General features: G+C 44.9%; 1 protein-coding gene across 2 annotated transcripts in view; it reads right to left on the bottom strand.

Moving 5' to 3' along the window:
• KDM7A (lysine demethylase 7A) overlaps window positions 1–21,742 on the bottom strand; it is a 354,974-nt gene that overhangs the window by 198,280 nt on the left and 134,952 nt on the right. For both annotated transcript variants that reach the window (XM_069227885.1, XM_069227884.1), the window contains exons 8-9: window positions 18,059–18,146; window positions 14,512–14,618 (exon numbers count right to left, since the gene is read on the bottom strand). In XM_069227885.1, the coding sequence (XP_069083986.1) occupies window positions 14,512–14,618; window positions 18,059–18,146 (195 nt within the window). The remainder of the gene's footprint in view (window positions 1–14,511; window positions 14,619–18,058; window positions 18,147–21,742) is intronic.

Here is a 21,742-nt window from a genome sequence, read left to right on the forward strand (position 1 = left end):
GGTATTGACAACCACTACTGCTGTGAAATGTGCCGAGGTTCCCAACTGGATACATGCCAGTCACACAAAAAGGGTAACGTGTCCTGTTGAAGAGGAACTTGAAAATTCCGGTACAGCAACTTCAAGAGAAGAAGTCTCAGAGTCGGAAATCAGTCAAGAAAGATCTGAGACTACAGGAGAGCCCGCTGAGAACAGCCACGTCCCTCACATTATCAGAGAGATCGAGAGAGGTGACGGAGTGCCAATCTCAGTGGAGGCAGAAGGAGAACAAAGACAAGGAGAGGTTCTCCCAGAAGCAGACGAATATAATTCAGAACCTGAATACAGTATTGAACCAGAAGGAGAGCGAGAAGGAGTAGCGACAAATACAGATCAGAACAAATCAAGCTATTCTGATCGAATTCCAAGTCTGCTGAGAGAAAACACCATATCACAAGAGGAGGGTGTTGTTCAGAGTCCTGAAGGAGATCACCGACACAAGACTCACAAAGGTGATACATGGCCAGAAAGGTCGCCCTTTAGAATAAGAGAATTAACGAACGAATCAATAATAGAAGAAAGTGATACTTCACAGGTGGATGATCTGAGTGAAGGGGAACAGCAAGGTGAACGGAGATTGAAAAGAAAGAGAATAGCAAATCGAAAATACTCAGGTCCTGAATGGGCATATGCTACAACATCTGAATGGCAACAAGAATTCTTAGTATTCTGCTTTGATCGAGAAGTGCCAGGCCAATACTACGGTACTTGAAGGAAAATATCAAGAAAACTTTGTGGAAATTATATAAAAAGGAAAGAGACTTTATAAACCTACCGGAAAAGAGACAATCGAACCTGGATTTGACATTAAGAAACCTGATTACGACAAGCTGCTAACCTGAATTGACAAAAAGGGTCCTGGAGTGAGAAAAGACGCTGTAAATACGCTTAGAGAGTTTGCCATCTTGTGTTGATTGTTAATCTACTATTCTGATTCTATACAAACATGGTTTATAGTAACAAGGGAAGTAAAGTGTGTGGTTGGTTAGGATTTATAATAGGTGTTGTATGCGCGATAATGATTGTGGGAGTGATTGTGGGAATGCCATGGAGAGAGAGAGAGAGAAACTATTAATGCAACTTCAAAACCTGAAACTACCACTGCAACTAATAAATTATCACCGTGTGAGAAATTCGAACAAGATACTAAATATCTACATAAGGGAACTAATACAAAAGGGGAACTTTCTACTAATGTCTTCTATCGCTTATTAAATGAATATGTGGAAACTATGGATGCGAAAGATTGCTATGTGTATACTAAAATTCCTTCATCTGTGCAGGAGGGGGTCACTTATCATAGTCTCCCTCTTACTTATGGGATTAGTTGTAGTTTGTTACTAACAAGATTCTATAATCAAGAGCATGTACAATACTTTTATTCGAATTTGGATGTTGTATTTTCTTTTGTGCCCGTTATTGAATTTCTGAATAAGTTAGCTAAGGAGCATGACATAAGATTAGTAAGAGGATTCTTTGAGCCAACACTAACATTTGGAACTGCTTATGCACACTGTAACAATTTAACATGCTTACTGTCTCCTGTAGAGAAAAGCTTTTTAGATCACACAGATGATAGACGCAAAGCATTAAAGGAGAAACTAGAAAAGGGCTTAGAAAAACATACTTATGCAAACGATTACGCTTTCACTGCTATTAAAACACAAGGCAAGTTAGCTTTAGATGCATTACACGTAGGTAGGCTATGTATATACAGACCAAAATCTGATAGTGACAATTTATTTGTGGGTACGAGTGAATGCAGGCATGTGTTTTTGTTTGAGTAAATGGACCTTCATGTTAAATGGACAAGACCCAGCGATTCCTGGAATATATTACATCTGTGGGTTAAATGCATATTATCGTCTCCCAAAGGGATGGTATGGGACATGTTATTTGGGAATAGTTTTCCCAAAAATATACCAGATTGATGACTTAAAACAAATACATAAATCTTCTGAAATACAACATTCAAGACAAAAACGAGAATCAGTGGCTGCTGTCATTGGTGACATATTTGGAGCAATAATCCCATCAGTTGGGGTTATCCTAAATTCTATGAAAATTCAAAGGTTGTCCACTATTGTGGATAACATGCTGACAAACTTTACAGGGGCAATATTATTAATGGATACTGAACTTGCTGCAGAAAGAGCTATGACTTCAAAATCGGCTTGCTTTAGACATTCTTTTAGCCAAAAATGGAGGTGTGTGCAAAATGCTTAATGAGCGTCATTGTTGTTCCTACATACCTGACAATAGTAAGAAAATTAGAAGCATGCTTACTAACCTGACTAGAGATAGTACAGATTTGAAGGAACTGAAAGAACCTGGAGTTTGGGAAAAATTTGGAAAAGGAATTGCCCGGGTAGGAATGAAAATGTCACTTACCCAGTGTACATCTGTTCGTGGCATTAGTCGCTGCAGATTCACATGTTGAGCACAGTCCGCTGCCTGGTGTTGGGCTCGGAGTATTACAAGTTGTTTTTCTTCGAAGAAGTCTTTTTTGGTCACGGGACCGAAGGACTCCTCCCTCTTCGGCTCCATTGCGCATGGGCGTCGACTCCATCTTAGATTGTTTTCCCCGCAGAGGGTGAGGCTGGAGTTGTTTGCTATAAATAGTGCCCATGCAATGGAGTGAATACGTATGTACATAAAAAGTTTATAATAATTATTTACAAATGTACAAATGTTTAAGATTTAAGATTTACTTCTAAACGGCTACAGGCTTCCCGGGGAGGCGGGAGGGCACATGTGAATCTGCAGCGACTAATGCCACGAACAGATGTACACTGGGTAAGTGACATTTTCAGTTCGATGGCATATGTTGCTGCAGATACACATGTTGAGCATAGACTATAAAGCAGTTACCTCCCCTAAAAGCGGTGGTTTAGCCTGTAGGAGTTGAAGTAGTTTGGAATAATGTTCTTAGTACAGCTTGGCCCACTGTAGCTTGTTGTGCATTTAGTACATCTACACAGTAGTGTTTAGTAAATGTATGAGGCGTAGACCAGGTTGCAGCCTTACATATTTCGCTCATAGGAATGTTTCCTAGAAAGGCCATTGTAGCACCTTTCTTTCTGGTTGAGTGTGCCTTTGGTGTAATAGGCAATTCTCTCTTGGCTTTAAGATAGCATGTTTGAATACATCTGACTATCCATCTAGCAATGCCTTGTTTAGAGATTGGATTTCCTATGTGTGGTTTTTGAAAAGCTATGAACAGTTGTTTTGTTTTCCCGATTAGCTTTGTTCTGTCAATGTAGTACATTAGTGCTCTTTTGATGTCTAATGTATGTAGTGCCCTTTCAGCCACGGAATCTGGCTGTGGGAAGAACACTGGTAATTCTACTGTTTGATTTAAATGGAATGGTGAGATTACTTTTGGTAGAAATTTTGGATTTGTTCTTAGAACTATTTTATTTTTGTGTATTTGAATAAATGGTTCTTGTATGGTAAATGCCTGTATTTCACTTACTCTTCTGAGGGATGTGATTGCAATGAGAAATGCGACTTTCCACGTTAAATATTGCATTTCACAGGAATGCATGGGTTCAAAAGGTGGACCCATGAGTCTTGTTAATACGATGTTAAGGTTCCATGAAGGAACTGGTGGTGTTCTTGGTGGTATAATTCTTTTTAGCCCTTCCATGAATGCTTTAATAACTGGTATTCTAAATAGAGACGATGAATGAGTAGTTTGTAGGTAAGCAGATATTGCTGCGAGGTGTATTTTTATAGATGAAAAAGCGAGGGTTGCTTTTTGCAAATGTAGTAAGTATCCCACTATGTCCTTTGTAGAGGCATGCAATGGTTGGATTTGATTGGTATGGCAGTAGCAAACACATCTTTTCCACTTAGATGCATAGAAGTGTCTAGTGGAAGCTTTTCTAGCTTGTTTTATGACCTCCATACATTCTTGTGTGAGGTCTAAGTGTCCGAATTCTAGGATTTCAGGAGCCAAATTGCTAGATTCAATGATGCTGGGTTTGGATGCCTGATCTGTTGTTTGTGTTGTGTTGACAGATCTGGTCTGTTGGGTAGTTTGACATGCGGTACTAGTGAAAGGTCTAGTAGAGTTGTATACCAAGGTTGTCTTGCCCATGTGGGTGCTATCAGTATGAGTTTGAGTTGGTTTTGACTCAATTTGTTTACTAGATATGGAAGGAGAGGGAGAGGGGGAAAAGCGTATGCAAATATCCCTGACCAACTCATCCATAGAGCATTGCCTTGTGATTCGCGGTGTGGGTACCTGGATGCGAAGTTTTGGCATTTTGCGTTTTCTTTTGTTGCGAACAAATCTATCTGGGGTGTTCCCCAAATTTGAAAGTAATTGTTCAGAACTTGGGGGTGAATTTCCCATTCGTGGACTTGTTGGTGATCTCGCGAAAGGTTGTCTGCTAGTTGGTTTTGGATCCCTGGAATAAATTGTGCTATTAGGCGAATGTGGTTGTGAATCGCCCACTGCCATATTTTTTGTGTTAGGAGACACAATTGTGTGGAGTGTGTTCCTCCTTGTTTGTTTAAATAATACATTGTTGTCATGTTGTCTGTTTTGACAAGAATGTAATTGTGTGTTATTATGGGTTGAAAGGCTTTTAACGCTAGAAATACTTCTAACAGTTCTAGGTAATTTATATGAAATTTTGTTTGGTGTACGTCCCATTGTCCTTGAATGCTGTGGTGATTGAGGTGTGCTCCCCACCCTGTCATGGAAGCATCTGTTATAACGTATTGAGGCACTGGGTCCTGAAATGTCCGCCCTTTGTTTAAATTGTTGCTATTCCACCATAGAAGCGAGAGGTATGTTTGGCGGTCTACCAACACCAGATCTAGAAGTTGACCCTGTGCTTGTGACCATTGTGATGCTAGGCACTGTTGTAAGGGTCGCATGTGTAGTCTTGCGTTTGGGACAATGGCTATGCATGATGACATCATGCCTAGAAGTTTTAGCACAAATTTTGCTTGTATCTTTTGGTTTGGAAACATAGCACTTATTACCTTGTGGAATGCTTGAACTCTTTGTGGACTTGGAGTGGCAATTCCTTTTGATGTGTTGATGGTTGCCCCTAGATATTGTTGTGTCTGACACGGTTCGAGGTGTGACTTTGTATAGTTGATGGAGAAACCCAGTTTGTGAAGGGTTTGTATGACATATGTGGTGTTGTTTGTGCACTTTCTTACTGTGTTGGTCTTGATTAGCCAATCGTCTAGGTAAGGAAACACATGTATTTGTTGTCTCCTGATATGTGCTGCTACTACTGCTAGACATTTTGTGAATACTCTTGGTGCAGTATTTATTCCGAATGGCAACACCTTGAATTGGTAATGTATTCCTTTGAATACGAACCTTAGGTACTTTCTGTGAGAAGGATGTATCGGTATATGAAAGTACGCATCTTTTAGGTCTAATGTGGTCATGTAATCTTGCTGTTTGAGCAGTGGAATGATGTCTTTTAGTGTGACCATGTGAAAGTGGTCCGATATGATGTAGGTATTTAGTGTCCTGAGATCTAATATTGGTCTTAATGTTTTGTCTTTTTTTGGAATTAGAAAGTACAGGGAGTAAACTCCTGTGTTTTTTTGTTGTACTGGTACGAATTCTATTGCATCCTTTTGCAGTAGTGCTTGAACTTCTAGTCCTAAAAGTTCTAAATGTTGTAGTGACATTTTGCGTGTTTTTGGAGGGATGTTTGGTGGGAATTTGTGGAATTCTATGCAATAGCCATGTTGGATTATTGCTAGTACCCAATTGTCTGTTGTAATCTGCTGCCAAGATTGGTAGAATTGGCTTAGTCTTCCCCCCACTGGTGTTGAGTGAAGGGGTTGTGTGACTTGAAAGTCACTGTTTAGGTGGAGGTGTTTTTGGAGTTTGGAATTTTCCCCTACTCCTTGGGAATTGACCCCCTCTATATCCCCTGAAACCTCCCCTTTGGAATGAACCCTGATAGGGTGTGGTTCTTGTTTGTTGGCTGGTGGTGTCTGTGGGTTGGCCACGAAACCCCCCTCTAAATGGAGTTTTTCTAAAAGAGCCTCTGCTCTGCGGGGAGTAGAGTGCGCCCATGGCTTTGGCCGTGTCTGTGTCCTTTTTAAGTTTTTCAATGGCTGTGTCCACTTCAAGGCCAAAAAGTTGTTTTTCGTTGAAGGGCATATTAAGGACAGCCTGCTGGATTTCAGGTTTGAACCCTGAAGTGCGGAGCCATGCGTGTCTCCTTATGGTGACAGCAGTGTTGACTGTTCTTGCTGCAGTATCGGCTGCGTCCATTGAAGAGCGGATTTGATTGTTCGAGATCGTTTGTCCCTCTTCAACTATTTGCTGCGCCCTTTTTTGGTATTCCTGGGGAAGATGGTCTATGAGAAGTTGCATCTCATCCCAGTGTGCGCGGTCATATCGGGCTAGCAGCGCTTGAGAATTTGCGATGCGCCATTGGTTGGCTGCCTGTGATGCGACTCTTTTTCCTGCCGCATCAAATTTTCGGCTTTCTTTGTCCGGAGGTGGGGCGTCGCCAGATGTATGGGAATTTGCTCTTTTGCGAGCTGCCCCTACTACTACGGAGTCAGGTGGTAACTGCGAAGTAATAAACACTGGGTCTGTGGGTGGTGGTTTATATTTCTTATCCACCCTGGGGGTGATGGCTCTTGATTTTACGGGCTCTTCAAAAATTTGTTTTGCGTGCCGTAACATCCCTGGTAGCATTGGGAGACATTGATATTGGCTATGTGTAGCCGAGAGGGTGTTAAATAAAAAATCATCCTCTATAGGATCGGAATGCAGTTGGACATTGTGGAATTCTGCTGTCCTAGCCACCAGTTGCGAGTATGAGGTACTGTCCTCTGGCGGTGACGGCTTTGTGGGGTATGAATCGGGATCATTGTCCGGCACTGGGGTGTCGTATAAGTCCCAAGCGTCTTGATCCTGATTATCTTGACTTATAGTAGTTTGCGCTGGTGAGTGCATTTGTGGCGGAGTTTGTGCCGGCGATGCCTGTTGTGGTGGAGAGGGCGGAGGCGTGACTTTTTTAACCACTTTGGCTTGTGGTTGTGCGTCATCCTTGAGAAATCCGATCCTTCTTTTTCTCATTATTGGGGGAAGGGTTGATATCTTCCCTGTGTCTTGTTGGATGTACAGTCTCTTTTGTGTGTAGTCTGATTCTACACTTTGGAGCTCTTGTCCAAATCTGTGCATCTGGCCACTTATTCCTTGTTCCTCTGTGTAGGAAGGAGGTGTGGAACTTTTCGGCGCCGAGAGAGAATCTTTTTTCGGCTTCGGTACCGACTGAATTTTTGTGGCTTTCGGCAGTGTGTCTCGGTGCCGATGTTTTTCGGTGCCGGCATCTTGTTTTTGCTTCTCGGAGCCGCTATCTCGGCTCCGAGGTTGCTCCATGGCGGTCCCTCGACCGGAGTCGGGTGTCTTCACTATGGGCGTGCCCTTTTTCGGCGCCTTCGACGGGTCGCCGGTTTTATGGGTCGAGCCATGGCCTGTTGGCAGTGGCGTCCCCTGGGCTTTTGTTTTTTCGATGGTCTTTATTTTCGACGTCTTACTCACTGTTTGTTGTTGTTGTTCGACGTCGGAGTCTCCGGATTCTGAGTCCGGAACCGAGAATGTTTCCTCTTCGTCGTCGAAACGTTGTTTTGTCGGCGTGGACGCCATTTGTAGACGCCTGGCTCTTCGGTCCCGGAGTGTTTTTCTGGACCGGAAGGCTCGACAGGCCTCACAGGTATCCTCCTTGTGCTCGGGGGACAAGCACAAGTTACAGACCAAGTGCTGATCTGTACAAGGATACTTACTGTGACATTTTTGGCAGAAACGGAACGGGGTCCGTTCCATCGGCTTCGGCGTCACACGCGGTCGGGCCGACCAGGCCCCGATGGGGGAATCGAAGCTACCCCAAAGTCTTCCGATGATCGGTGTCGATGTACCTAACTATCCCGATACCGAACGGAACAATACCGACGCTTTCTTCCGAGATTCTGACTAACTTTCCGAACCGAAACACGGAGCGAAAAGGAACACGTCCGAACCCGACAGCGGAAAAAAACAATCTAAGATGGAGTCGACGCCCATGCGCAATGGAGCCGAAGAGGGAGGAGTCCTTTGGTCCCGTGACCAAAAAAGACTTCTTCGAAGAAAAACAACTTGTAATACTCCGAGCCCAACACCAGGCAGCGGACTGTGCTCAACATGTGTATCTGCAGCAACATATGCCATCGAACACTGGTTTACAAATATTTGGAATGGTGTTCTTGCAAAAATTATGATGGGCATACTAATGGTTTTAATTTGTCTATTAGGATTATGGGGAGCATGTAAAATCAACGACAAAATTAGAAGAAATTTATCAAAAAGAGCCAAACAGAATGAAGAAAGTGAAAGAGAAAATGTTCAATGAAATATGGGAAAGTTCACATAAAGGGCAAGATGTTGAAATGCGCATAATGCGCAAGGTGAAAAACTGAAAATGGAGAATTGTGTGATGACGTGCGTCATCAGAGGAGGGACTGAGAGAGCGTAGTTTTAATATTATATATTATAGACGTGTAATGCTTACATTTGACTAAAACAGTCTTAGAATATATTAAATAAAGGTATAAGTTTTGCTCATGTATGAATGTTAATGCTAAAATAATAATTATCTTCAGTTATATGTAGTATTATAAGCTGAACTGCATTCATTAGAATCGTGTGCCTTAAGTTAGCATAAGTCGCGAACTAGCTGTGTAACTCATTTAAAATCTATTTTTCCTGCTTTTCTCCATGCGGACTCGCAAAAGAACTATGACCCAGCTATTGTTCTCTTCTATATTGAAATGCAACATTAACAAAACTTCCCATCCGCATTCTACTAGCTTTTAGTATAGAGATATGTGCTTCGAAACAGTAATGGACACTTTCAAGGACAATGAGACGAGGAGAGAAGAACTCCTGACCCGAGACGTGTGCCAAGATGGTGAAGTAACCCCGGACGTACCACCTACGAAAATGCTGATTATAAAGACCAATTGGAAGATGAGAAAATATCTTAGAATGACAAATGCATTACTTAATGAATAATTTGATTGGTTACCAATGATGGGGTGTAGTTATTAACCAATAGAATTGTGGGGGAATGGGTTAAGAAAAGGGGATAAAAACTCATGACACAGAGGACGAAGTTCAGTTAGGAAGGGATGACATCGATTGCATCCAGAAACTCTGTCACTCTATTTGGTGATTTGAGACTTAGACAAAGTATTACAATCCATAGACTGCCCTATTACACTGTCCTCCATATGAGGAAAGTGATCCATGATTCTCTTTAGTTAGATTGACGGTGAACCAACTGATGTCCTGAAGACGAAGACTGATCCTGTATGCTGACAAAACTTGAGGAGGGTAAATATTATTGCTAACAGAATTGCTATGCCTTTTCTTTCTAGGTACCAACTGCTGTATATTTAATTAATTATTTAGTTAGATGTTTTCCAAATTGATGTTCTAAATTGTTTTGCATGAAGCCCAACATGCTAATGCTAATTTGAGGTTAGGAGAGGTATTCAATTGACTGAAGAAACTGACGTGACTGACATGAAGCTATGCTGAACTGATATTCTGATGTTTATCATGCACCGTGGTTTAATCTCTGCTGTTATATCTATCCTATGATCTTGATTATCGCATTCTTGAAAGTTTATTATAATTGCCACTCTGTGATTATGCTTTTATGTCTCTTGGGTTTGAGACTAATTCGTTTAATATTAGATTGTAATCAATAGGGAATAAATTCACAAAATCTTTCTTCAAGGTGTGATTATTTGAGTCTGAGAATTAATAAATGCGCCGAAGGTTCATTAATGGTTATTGTGAAACATAATTGATGTTTGGTAATCTCGTCCTACGGAGACTCACCACTGGGTCAAAAGGTTCATCGACCTAAAACGAGTCCTGATGTGTATAAATTGACATAGACGGACGCGTTAACACCCCTTACACACCTATTGAATCCCCGCAGGGAAGCGAGCAGGGGCATACATTACACTCAAACATGTTCATGCGTTCCGTTACAAATAGAGAGATGTGGGATGTAACAATGCTTCTTTCGTACACCTATCACCCACACACGGGCGGGCGCGACAACAGAACTCCTATCTGCCGAGCCAGGCCTCGTCGTTGGTGAAACCCCTAGGCCAGCACTCTGGTGGGCCCGCTTCCTAATTCCCAAAACAAAACTGTACTGTGACAAACAAATGTGTTTGTGTGGAAAATTTACTTTTCAATCTAAATCTATAAATTACTAGAATCCTAAGAGTTAGGGGGAGCGCTCTCCCATAAAAGGCACAAATAATGTAACAATCGGAGATGAAAGATGGGGTTGTAAAGGGGGCGGATTTCCATTCGAAACTGGGGACACATTAACAAATGTCCTGGACGCCTGAAGTATGGTCGTGATGAAAGCTTGACAATATACTCTGAGCAGCATTTCAATACAAATCTTTCAGAAACATTTCCCAAAACTAAGACAACTGCGGCTGAATTAGCCACCATGGGAAACGTCTTCCCAACCTTCAAAAGTTTGAATGTCACATCTAAGCAATTCCTCTCTTTTTAGGCATTTCAGGCACTAAAATGGAACTGCACAAAGCAGCAAAAGCGTCGAGGCACTGCCCAACCATGCCACTGCCGCCCCTAAGCTGGTCACTCAGTCTTCACTCCCTCTTTGCGTGTTTTGACAGCGGAATCGTTTAACGAGTTTGCGGCCCAAGGGTGCTGCACTCTGGCTTAAGGAATGCAGAACCCCAAGGCACGAGGGCGAGGATGAAACACAGTTCGACATGATCAGAGGTGAAATGGAGCCATTGATATCCTGTAAGAGGCAGATAAAAGCAAGTGGACCGGTAGTAGCCATGAGACGGCTAGAGCGAGAGGGCAGAGACGTGTACATGGTGCTGGCTTGCATAGTTGATGCTGTGGGGCCATAGGGGCTCAGTTCAGAGAGTGGTGTATTGTACACAGTGATGGGTAACTGAAAGCTGGGGCTGTGGGACTGTAGGGCCTCCGCAGCCTCAGTTCAGGGAGCGCTATATTGTACACCGCCCTGGTAACCGGCTGGAGCGAGAGGGCAGAGACGTGACATGGTGCTGGCTAGCAGAGTTAATGCTGTGGGGCTCAGTTCAGAGAGTGATTTATTGTACACAGTGATAGGTAAAGCTGGGACTGTAGGGCCTCCACCGCCACACTTCAGAGAGCGAAGTATAGTACTAGCGCTGGCTAACAAGGTTAATGCTGCGGGACTCTAGGGCCACCGCAGCCACAGTTCAGGGACTGTAGTGTACAGCGCTGGGAAGCTGACCGCTTATGGTGTAGCACTCAAGGGGCTCCGGGCCACAGTTCAGGGAGTGCAGAATAGCGCACACTGGGGGGTAACTGACAGCTAGTGCTGTGGGACTCTGGGGCCACCGCAGCCACCGTTCAGGGCGTGCTGTATTGTACACAGCGCTGGTAACTGATAGCTAGTGCTGTGGGACGCTAGAGCCCCTGCAGCCACAGTTCAGGGAGTGCAGAATAGCGTACACTGGGGGGTAACTGACAGCTAGTGCTGTGGGGCTCGGGGGGCTCCGCAGCCACCGTTCAGGGAGCGCTGTATTGTACACAGCGCTGGTAACTGATAGCTAGTGCTGTGGGACTCGGAGGCCTTCAGAGCCTCAGTTTCTTTTCCTGTGGCTCCCCAATGTTCATATGGAGCATGGTGGAATGCGGGTGCTTCTGGTGGGTGCGGTATACTGAGCAGGTGAGTGAGGTGGTGGAGCCATGAGGTGGTGGAGCCATAACGAGGAGCCACAGCTGTGGATGGGCACCACAGCGGGGGGGGGGGGGGGGGGGGATGTGGGGCCCAAACAGGAGAGGACGCTGCTACCAATAAACCAATATTTAAGTCAGGCTTTGAACTTGGCTTTCTTTCAACTAATTATCGAAGCGTTTTAGCTGTGATAAACTAGAGTCCCACAAGGCGAAAGTGGGGAAAAAACGAAGACAGTTACCAGAATTAAATAAAAATAACTAAAGGAGACTGGCATTGTCAGATAGCTGTACTGAGATCCCGAGAGGTAAGAAAAATCCACACGGAGCAGTCGTTAAAAAAATAAATTTAAAAAAAAAGCAATAGAGCATCCTCCTTCCAACCCCACAAGACCAGAACAATCCGAGAGAAGGCAATCAGCGCGAGAAACCGGAAAGAGACCCGCCATAATGAACCTGTTGTACATGAATCCCGATCCCGGGCACTGTTGAGCAACCCCGGTGCAAGCACGCGACAAAGAAATGCACGCACGGCGTGTGTGGGTTCCAAAAATATCGACAAAAACATTTGCAAGCACAACAAACTAACTGCTTTTGCACAGTAATTTGTTCCACTAGAACAAACCATCCACCACTGAGAACCAGGCCCCCTCCTACCTCGCTGGAGGTGGAAGGCATCACCTGTGCTCAGAAAGCGCCTCACATTCAACAGAGTCGGCCAATGGCTGGCAGCAGACATGCAGAGCTTACTTTCCAATGAGCGCTATCCACCGAAAACACTTAAGCAGCAGTGAAAAACCACGCTTGGAGGACCCGTACATCTGCTGTAGGCAGTGGCAAGAAATGGCAGCAAACGGTACAAAACGAGACGCCGTAAAATGCGAATACGCAAAATTAACGTATGTTTTCCAAACATACCATAATTAATCAAAGAACTGAATTGTGAAAATAAAGTGTAAACCGAACAGACCATGCGTTGGTAGTATTCATAACATGACAAAGAATGCAGTCTGATCTGCAGCTTTTTAACGCGGGCTTCACGACAGTCCAGACACTTCAGGAGCTGCAGCATATTTTCTGTGGCACTTTTTAGACTCATTTTTGAGAAGTACTAAGCTCTTGTGGGAGGGAGGAGGCGGGGGAAACAGACGAGGTTTCTTCTCAAGTTCATTAGTGAGCATTACTTGTACTTAAAATAAAGACACCGCACGTGGGAGAGCTCCAGTGGTGCTCGCTTCCTCCAGGCTCCGCGATCTAAACTGGTCCTTCTAACAATGGAGCTCGTCACTAGCAATGGGGGGGCGGCGACAGCGGCCCCCCAAGTCATGCATCCAAACCAACTATCCGTACAGGTCACGGACACCGACCGCTGGTACCGGACACGTCTTCCAAGTGTCCTGCAAACCATTCCAAGGAAAGCATCCGCTCTCCCCGATGAAATGAACAGCTGTCCAAGCACTACTCTCTTACTACTAGACGCTGACAATTGGAGTTTACAGCTTGTGCCCCTCAAACTGCAGGAGTATCACCGAAGAGAGCCTCACACGTGACACCGCCTCTGCACACCGAAGAGAACAAAATGTGACCACCTCAAACTGACTGCATCGACGCGCTATTGGCTTCCTGCTCCTTGCAGAATCAGTTTCAACCTGGGACGCCTTGCATCGGAGAAATCAAACACAACCCAAGGTATCCACCAGGACCTTAACACTGAAGCTCAGAACCGCCCACAGCCAGACACCGCCCTACTCAGAGCTGCCCTGCTCTGGACAGTGGGACGTAGCGCTCTCCTCGGGGTCACAACGCACACGACATCTCTCCAGGGCGCAAACTAGAGCGTCATCCCCCCTCGTGCCGCAGCTGTCCGCGTTTCACAGACATCTACTGCACTCAGAATGCGCATATTCTTGCTTTACTCAAGTCTGCTGCAATGTAATTTCGTTTCTAGTTCCAATTATGTTCAACGTAAAAACACCTTAATGCCCCCAGAAGCAGGGGTGCGCTATAAAACTGATAAAAGAATAAAAAGATAAAAACATCCATCTGCATTTGTTACGATCGGATTGTATCAGTTGACTTATGGGTAACCAAGGGCCGCGGTTAATGTGTTTTTAATGACAACTGAAGGGGGAGCACTGCAGGAGCCGGTGCTCACAGCAGGCCGCACGCACCAGGCCCTGGATCAGGGGGGAAAGGAAGGCTTCTGAAACAATTGCTACCATTCCCTGTAGGCACGCAAGAGGAAAACCAGAACAGAGCATTAACTAAGAGGTGGTTCAAATATTCAAGTGAGGCTGAGTGCGTAGACGAGAGGGAGGGGGCAGATTAGCAGCTTCTAGACTCGACTGCTGAAGGAGATGGAGACATGCGGGAGATAATCATGCCAAGAAGCTAAATCTGTGCTTAAGGTCAACCGACGAGAGATGATGAATTACTCCACCAGACCTATCGTGCCATGGCTTAAGCTTTCAGAGCGGCAATCGCAAAAAAAAAAAAAAAAAGTAATCTGTGGAGGAAACTCTCCGTAAACCAAAGCAAGCATAATGAAGAAAACGGTCTTTACATGGATGGTTCATGTCTTATGTATATTTATTGCCGCACTTTAACCAACCACTAGGGGTCAGTACGCCCACAGCTTTTGAACACAGGAAAACACAGGAAGCGTTTGAGAGAAACACAGAAATAGAAGGGACAAATCTTACCTTTTAAGGTTTCCAAGAGGTTTTTGCCCACAAACCAACAGATGGCTTCGAAGAATGGGAATTTGAAAAGGTCGGGGGTTTTCAGCCTTTTCTCCATCTCATAACACCTACAGGATTGACAAAGGAGATTAGTCTGCGATAAGATTGGGGCAACGTTTTCCATGTGAACATCTACGAGAATTATTGAGACAACCAATTACAGGAACAATAAACTCCCAAATTAATAAGAAAAGAAAAAAACAGGGCCACGAAAAACTAACCCTCGGAAAGCAACCAGAAAGCCTGGGGTACTTCTCAGCGACCCCCAGGCCCAGTGCATGCAGCCATCGCTCGTCTGACGTCATTCTGTACCATGAAAAGCAAGTCTGGTGATGGCCTGTCTAAAGCCCCTTCGTATTATGCAGGCAAAGATGGTCAAGGAACCTGAGCAGGCCGCCAGATGTCCCCTTCAGCCAATAGGAGAAAGGCATGTCTGAGAGAATTGGCACCACTGGGTCATCATCTTACACCGTTTATCAACCCTCTCAGTCAGTAATCGGTTCAGCTTTAGTGACCCCAGATCGATCAGGAGTGAAATGACCCATCTACTGCCACACTCAACATTACCAAACTACATCAATGACTGGTGTAGGAAAGTCACTCTTTTGGGCATGGTTAGCCCCACTTTTTCCTGTCTACCGGTGTGTTTAGACTGCCTTCACTTGGATCCTGTTAACCCGGACTCCAGTGATTGTGTGCTCTCCTCCAAATTTGGTTGCTTTGGTACCCTTTCCACCCCACATTGGGCATACTGGTGTACCCCTATAAGTCCCTGTTCTACGGTACCTAGGTACCCAGGGGAATTGATACACCTCTGGGGGCTTCTTAGTGGACTCCCACCCCCAGTATTGCTCCTACCAGTCTTCCAGGGTTTGCGGGCAGCCCCCGCTGCTGCAGCCCCTCAGACAGGTCTCTGCCCTCCTACTGACGAACCAGCTCAGCCAGGGGACGGCAGAGCAAAGGATTTCCTGGAGGAGAGGGAGGCAACACCCTCTCACCTGAAAACAAGTCTTACATGGCTGGGGAGAGGCAGCCTCCCCAGGCCACTGTCTTGCTTTGAAGGGTACATTTGGTGCCCTCCTTGCATAATGCGATTTGCACTAGTCCGGGGGACCCACGGTCCCTGCTCTGGTGCAAAAGAACACAAAGGGAAGGTGAGTGACCACTCCCCAGTCCATCACCACCCCAGAGGTGGTGCCCAGAGATCCTCCAGGTGGCCACTTGAGTCTGCCATCTTGAAAACAAGGTGTGCACAGGACCCTGGGAACATGTGGTTGGTCTAGACAGGTGACTGCCATCAGTCACACTCCTCTGATAGGTGGTCACCCTGCAGAGTGACCAATCCTCCCGGTAGGGTGATTTAGGGACTCCCTTGCAGGTGGGTCTCTAGATTCGGTGTGTAAGACTCCACCAGGGGTCATCTGCAACAAGCTCGTCTGCTCCTGGCCACCAAACCTCTGCTGGACTCTTCAGAAACAACACAAGCCTGCAACCCCCGAGACAACCTCGCCTTGCAATATTGTTTCTCCGGCTCCTTCCAGCAACTGCAACATTTCCACGGCTGTGCATCATCTGGGGTCGGCAAGACTTCAGCTGCACCAAAGAAGCAAGAAGGAATCGCCTTAGGTGCCTGTGGATACAAGGGAAACGACAACCAGTTGCTGGTATCTTCTGCCATCCGACTCCAGCAAGAATTTCCAACATAGGTGGTGGATCTGAGTGGTCCCCTTGGTCCTCTCTATCTGCTGTCCAAATTGGGAGATGGTAAGCCCTTGCCTCTCCTTGCAGGACAGTACCCCTGTACACTGCAACTCTTGCAGCAACCAAGGTTTGTTGATTTCTGCTCCAAGAATCTTCAGGCCCACATAGCTCCAGGCTCCAGTACTTCATCCAGTCTCTCCTCTGCTGCTCCAGCAACGGGGGACTACACTCCAGGTGTGCTGACTGGACCTTACTGCAACGTAGTGCGCCTGCTGGTTGCCGGTGGAGGCTGAGACTGCTTCTGCTGTCTCTCCTTACTGCTGAGGGTCAGCCCGGACTCCCCTCGAAGGGTCGAGCCCCCTGGATCTTGCTAGTCCTCTATGCAACTCTTGTTTTGCTCCAACTTGCATTTGCCAAGGCTTGTTGGTGGTCCTCCTGATCACTGACCGACAGCGACCGACATGGGACATCATCTGCATGACTCAAAGGACTTCTCTGCACCTGGAACCCACAGCTGATCTTAATCTTCCCTCGTCAACCCAGTTAATTCCACAGATATTTGGGCAGTGGCTCATACCCCTCCTGGACACTCGTGTGGACAGGACTCTGCACCCTTTTCCAGGTACTCTACTTCCAGAATCCACAGTTGGGTTCCACCTGAGTGATCCTGCAATCTTCCTCTTTTCAAGCTCTCCCAGCTCCTCTCTAACTACTCCATATCCTTGGGTGGGTGACTTCAGTTTGCATTCCACTATTTTGGATTATGCCCCCCCCCCCAATTTGGGCCCCAACTATTTTTCACAAATTTTTGCCAATGGTTGTTGTTTCTACATGATATATATAAAATCTAGTTCAGCGCTACCATAATAAAGTACCTTTATTTTTGCAACACTGTGTGGTTCCTTTCGGGCGTGATAAGTTGTTGTTGTGACTGCTGTGTTATTGCAAGTGCTTTACACTCCTCCTAGATGAGTCTTGGCTGCTCACCACAGATACCACTAGAGATCCCTGGCTTCCTAGACACAGTCTTCATTCACTAATAGGGGTTGCCTGGACCTGGTATAAGGTGCAAACACCACAGGTGTCCACCAGACACCAGTCCAGCTTCCCACAACTTGTATTTGACTGACCAAAGGAGATCATCACAGCCACTTTAAGCCCCTATCCTTCCCTTACACCTCACACCAAAAATTCACTAGAAACCAGTGTAGGGGGTGTTTGAGGAACAGGCTTTGAACCTTATAGCTAAAACATATACACACATTGGTAATTTGCACTGCACAACCTACCAGAAATGTTGCCAGCTGCAAAGAGTGATATTTCATCAAGGCAGTTATACTGTGCGAAAAAATGCAAATCATGAAAATTGTTGTGTGTCAGTATTAGCTTCGACAATAGGCAGCTGTGATTATATGACAAGTGGTGTGACCTGACGCTTTAATCCTATAACCCTGTGTCCCACATCAATCCAAGGTTCCTGATCCAAGCCAGATTTTCAGGATAACTGCAGACTGTAAAAGGAGTTGCATTTATTGAATGGAATGTGTAGAAGCCTGACGGTATCCAGCTCTTATGGAGGCACACTGGACACCCCGCCCAAACCATCTTCTGTCTCAGTACCCAAAAGACGCAGGTGAAAACCCCAACAGTCCCACCATACAAAGTTCAACTGGTGCAGAATATTCTCAGATGCCTCCTCCCAAGCAAGTAATCAAACAGCATATATTCCCACGCCTACATCAAACGCTAGCTGCTGAAAAACAGCACAAGACAGTTCTACTCCTTTCAACAGCACATGAGTACTCACCTGAGCTGCATGCCAATGTTGAGGTTGTGCAAAAAGTTCCCTCCAAAAGCCATGCAATCCTGAGATGTGAGGACAGCATGGATCCAGCCTGTGAACAAACATATCGAGCAATCCGTTATTAGGCGATCATCTGAGAAGGAGCAGTGGAGCAGGAGATGGGAAGAAGGCAACAGGGCAGGTTGGGTACAATAACAGGAAAAATGAATCCAGACGAGATAGAAGTGTCTGATACAGAATCAGAGAAAGGCCAATCTGGACACCAGAAATCACCAGACCCTATTTTGTTTCGCTGTGTCAAAACAATGAGCAACAAGGGTTTGTATTTTCATGAAATCTTGCAGAGAACTAGGTTTTTCACAGAAGAGGGTGCTGCTGGGAAACACATTCAGGCACCAACTGGAAAGGAAAAGAATGCGAAAGCTCACAGATATATATATATATATAAAAAAAATTAAAAAAACAACGAGTAAGGAACTTGGGCCCCAAGAATATATTATGTCAAGCCTGAGATTAAATAATTTACAAGTTTACATTTTTTTCATGCGTTAGGGCAAACAGGCGCTGCTGTTCATGGAGTCCAAAGAGACAGAAAAGGACTAACGTTTCCTTTGTGCGCCACGGAATAAACCACTTTGTGGAATAATGAAAATGTCACTTACCCAGTGTACATCTGTTCGTGGCATCAGTCGCAGTAGATTCTCATGTTCTGCAATAGCTCGCCATCTGGTGTTGGGCCGGAGTGTTACAAGTTGTTTTTCTTCGAAGAAGTCTTTCGAGTCACGGGACCGAGTGACTCCTCCTTTTGTCTCCATTGCGCATGGGCGTCGACTCCATCTTCGATTGTTTTTCCCCGCAGAGGGTGAGGTAGGAGTTGAATTGTAGTAATAGTGCCCATGCAATGGAGTGACTAAGTATGCACCTATTTAAGGTTGAGATGATACATATATAAATAATTGAAGGTAACTACCAAACTGCTACAGGCTTCCGGGGAGGCGGGTGGGCACATGCGAATCTACTGCGACTGATGCCACGAACAGATGTACACTGGGTAAGTGACATTTTCAGTTCGATGGCATCTGTCGCTGTAGATACGCATGTTCTGCATAGACTAGTAAGCAGTTATTTCCCCAAAAGCGGTGGATCAGCCTGTAGGAGTGGAAGTAGTCTGAAATAATGTCCTTAATACGGCTTGACCTACTGTGGCTTGTTGTGCGGATAACACGTGTACACAGTAGTGCTTGGTGAATGTGTGAGGCGTAGACCATGTGGCTGCCTTACATATTTCTTGCATTGCGATGTTTCCTAGAAAGGCCATGGTAGCACCTTTCTTTCTGGTGGAGTGTGCCCTTGGTGTAATGGGCAGCTGTCGTTTAGCTTTAAGGTAGCAGATTTGGATGCATTTAACTATCCATCTGGCTATACCTTGTTTTGAAATTGGGTTTCCTGCATGAGGTTTTTGAAATGCAATAAAGAGTTGTTTAGTCTTTCTGATGTTTTTTGTTCTGTCAATGTAATACATCAATGCTCTTTTGACATCTAATGTATGTAGTGCCCTTTCAGCTACGGTATCTGGCTGTGGAAAGAACACTGGAAGTTCCACTGTTTGATTTAGATGGAACGGTGAAATAACCTTTGGCAAAAATTTAGGATTGGTCCTTAGGACGACTTTATTTTTGTGTAGTTGTATAAAAGGTTCCTGTATAGTAAACGCCTGAATCTCGCTTACTCTTCTCAGGGAAGTAATGGCGATGAGAAATGCCACCTTCCAGGTTAGGAACTGTATGTCGCAGGAGTGCATGGGTTCAAAAGGTGGACCCATAAGTCTAGTTAGGACAACATTTAGGTTCCATGAAGGAACAGGTAGTGTTCTTGGTGGTATAATTCTCCTAAGGCCCTCCATGAATGCTTTAATGACTGGTATTTTATATAGGGAAGTTGAATAGGTAGTCTGCAGGTATGCAGATATTGCTGCAAGGTGAATCTTAATGGAAGAGAAAGCTAGGTTAGATTTTTGTAAGTGAAGCAAGTAACCCACTACATGTTCTGGAGTTGTGTGTAATGGTTGTATTTGATTAATATGGCAGTAGCAAACAAACCTCTTCCATTTACTTGCATAGCAGTGCCTGGTGGATGGCCTTCTTGCTTGTTTTATGACTTCCATACATTCTTGGGTAAGTTGTAAGTGCCCGAATTCTAGGATTTCAGGAGCCAGATTGCTAGATTCAGCGATGCTGGATCTGGGTGTCTGATCTTTTGGTTGTGCTGTGTCAAAAGATCTGGCCTGTTGGGCAATTTGATGCAGGGTACCACTGATAGGTCTAGTAGCGTTGTGTACCAGGGTTGCCTTGCCCAAGTTGGTGCTATCAATATGAGTTTGAGCTTGCTTTGACTGAGTTTGTTTACCAGGTAAGGAAGGAGAGGGAGAGGAGGAAAAGCGTAAGCAAATATCCCTGACCAGTTCATCCATAGGGCATTGCCTTGGGATTGTTTGTGTGGGTATCTGGATGCGAAGTTTTGGCATTTTGCGTTCTCCCTTGTCGCAAACAAGTCTATCTGAGGTGTTCCCCAGAGTTTGAAATAAGTGTTCAGAATTTGGGGGTGAATTTCCCATTCGTGGACCTGTTGGTGATCTCGAGAGAGATTGTCTGCGAGTTGATTTTGTATCCCTGGTATAAACTGTGCAATTAGGCGAATTTGGTTGTGAATTGCCCAATGCCAAATTTTTTGTGCTAGCAGGCTTAACTGCGTGGAGTGCGCCCCCCCCTGCTTGTTTAGATAATACATTGTTGTCATGTTGTCTGTTTTGACGAGAATGTATTTGTGAACTATTATTGGTTGGAAAGCCTTTAGTGCTTGAAAAACTGCTAGAAGTTCTAGGTGATTGATATGCAGTTTTGTTTGATGTACGTTCCATTGTCCTTGTATGCTGTGTTGATCGAGGTGTGCTCCCCACCCTGTCATGGAAGCATCTGTTGTTATTACGTATTGTGGCACTGGGTCTTGGAAAGGCCGCCCCTTGTTTAAATTTATGTTGTTCCACCACAGAAGCGAGAGGAAAGTTTGGCGGTCTATTAACACCAGATCTAAAAGGTGACCCTGTGCTTGAGACCACTGTGATGCTAGGCATTGTTGTAAGGGCCTCATGTGCAGTCTTGCGTTTGGGACAATGGCTATGCATGATGACATCATGCCTAGGAGTTGTAATACCATCTTTGCCTGTATCTTTTGTGTTGGATACATGCGTTGTATGATGGTGTTGAAATTTTGAATTCTTTGTGGACTTGGAGTGGCTACTCCTTTTGATGTGTCTATTATGGCTCCCAGGTATTGTTGTACCTTGCGTGGCAGAATTTTGGATTTTGTGAAATTGACGGTGAACCCTAGGTTGAAGAGGGTTTGTATGATCTGATTTGTGTGATTTGAGCACTGTTTGAACGAATGGGCCTTGATTAGCCAGTCGTCCAAATATGGGAACACATGTATTTGCTGCCTTCTTATGTGTGCAGCGACTACCGCTAGACATTTGGTAAAGACTCTTGGTGCGGTTGTTAATCCGAAAGGCAGTACCTTGAATTGGTAATGTATTCCTTTGAATACAAACCTTAGGTATTTCCTGTGCGATGGGTGTATTGGTATATGGAAATAAGCATCCTTGAGGTCTAAAGTTGCCATGTAGTCGTGTAG

The sequence above is a fragment of the Pleurodeles waltl genome, chromosome 4_1 (genome assembly GCF_031143425.1).
Source record: "Pleurodeles waltl isolate 20211129_DDA chromosome 4_1, aPleWal1.hap1.20221129, whole genome shotgun sequence".
Lineage (NCBI taxonomy): Eukaryota > Metazoa > Chordata > Amphibia > Caudata > Salamandridae > Pleurodeles > Pleurodeles waltl.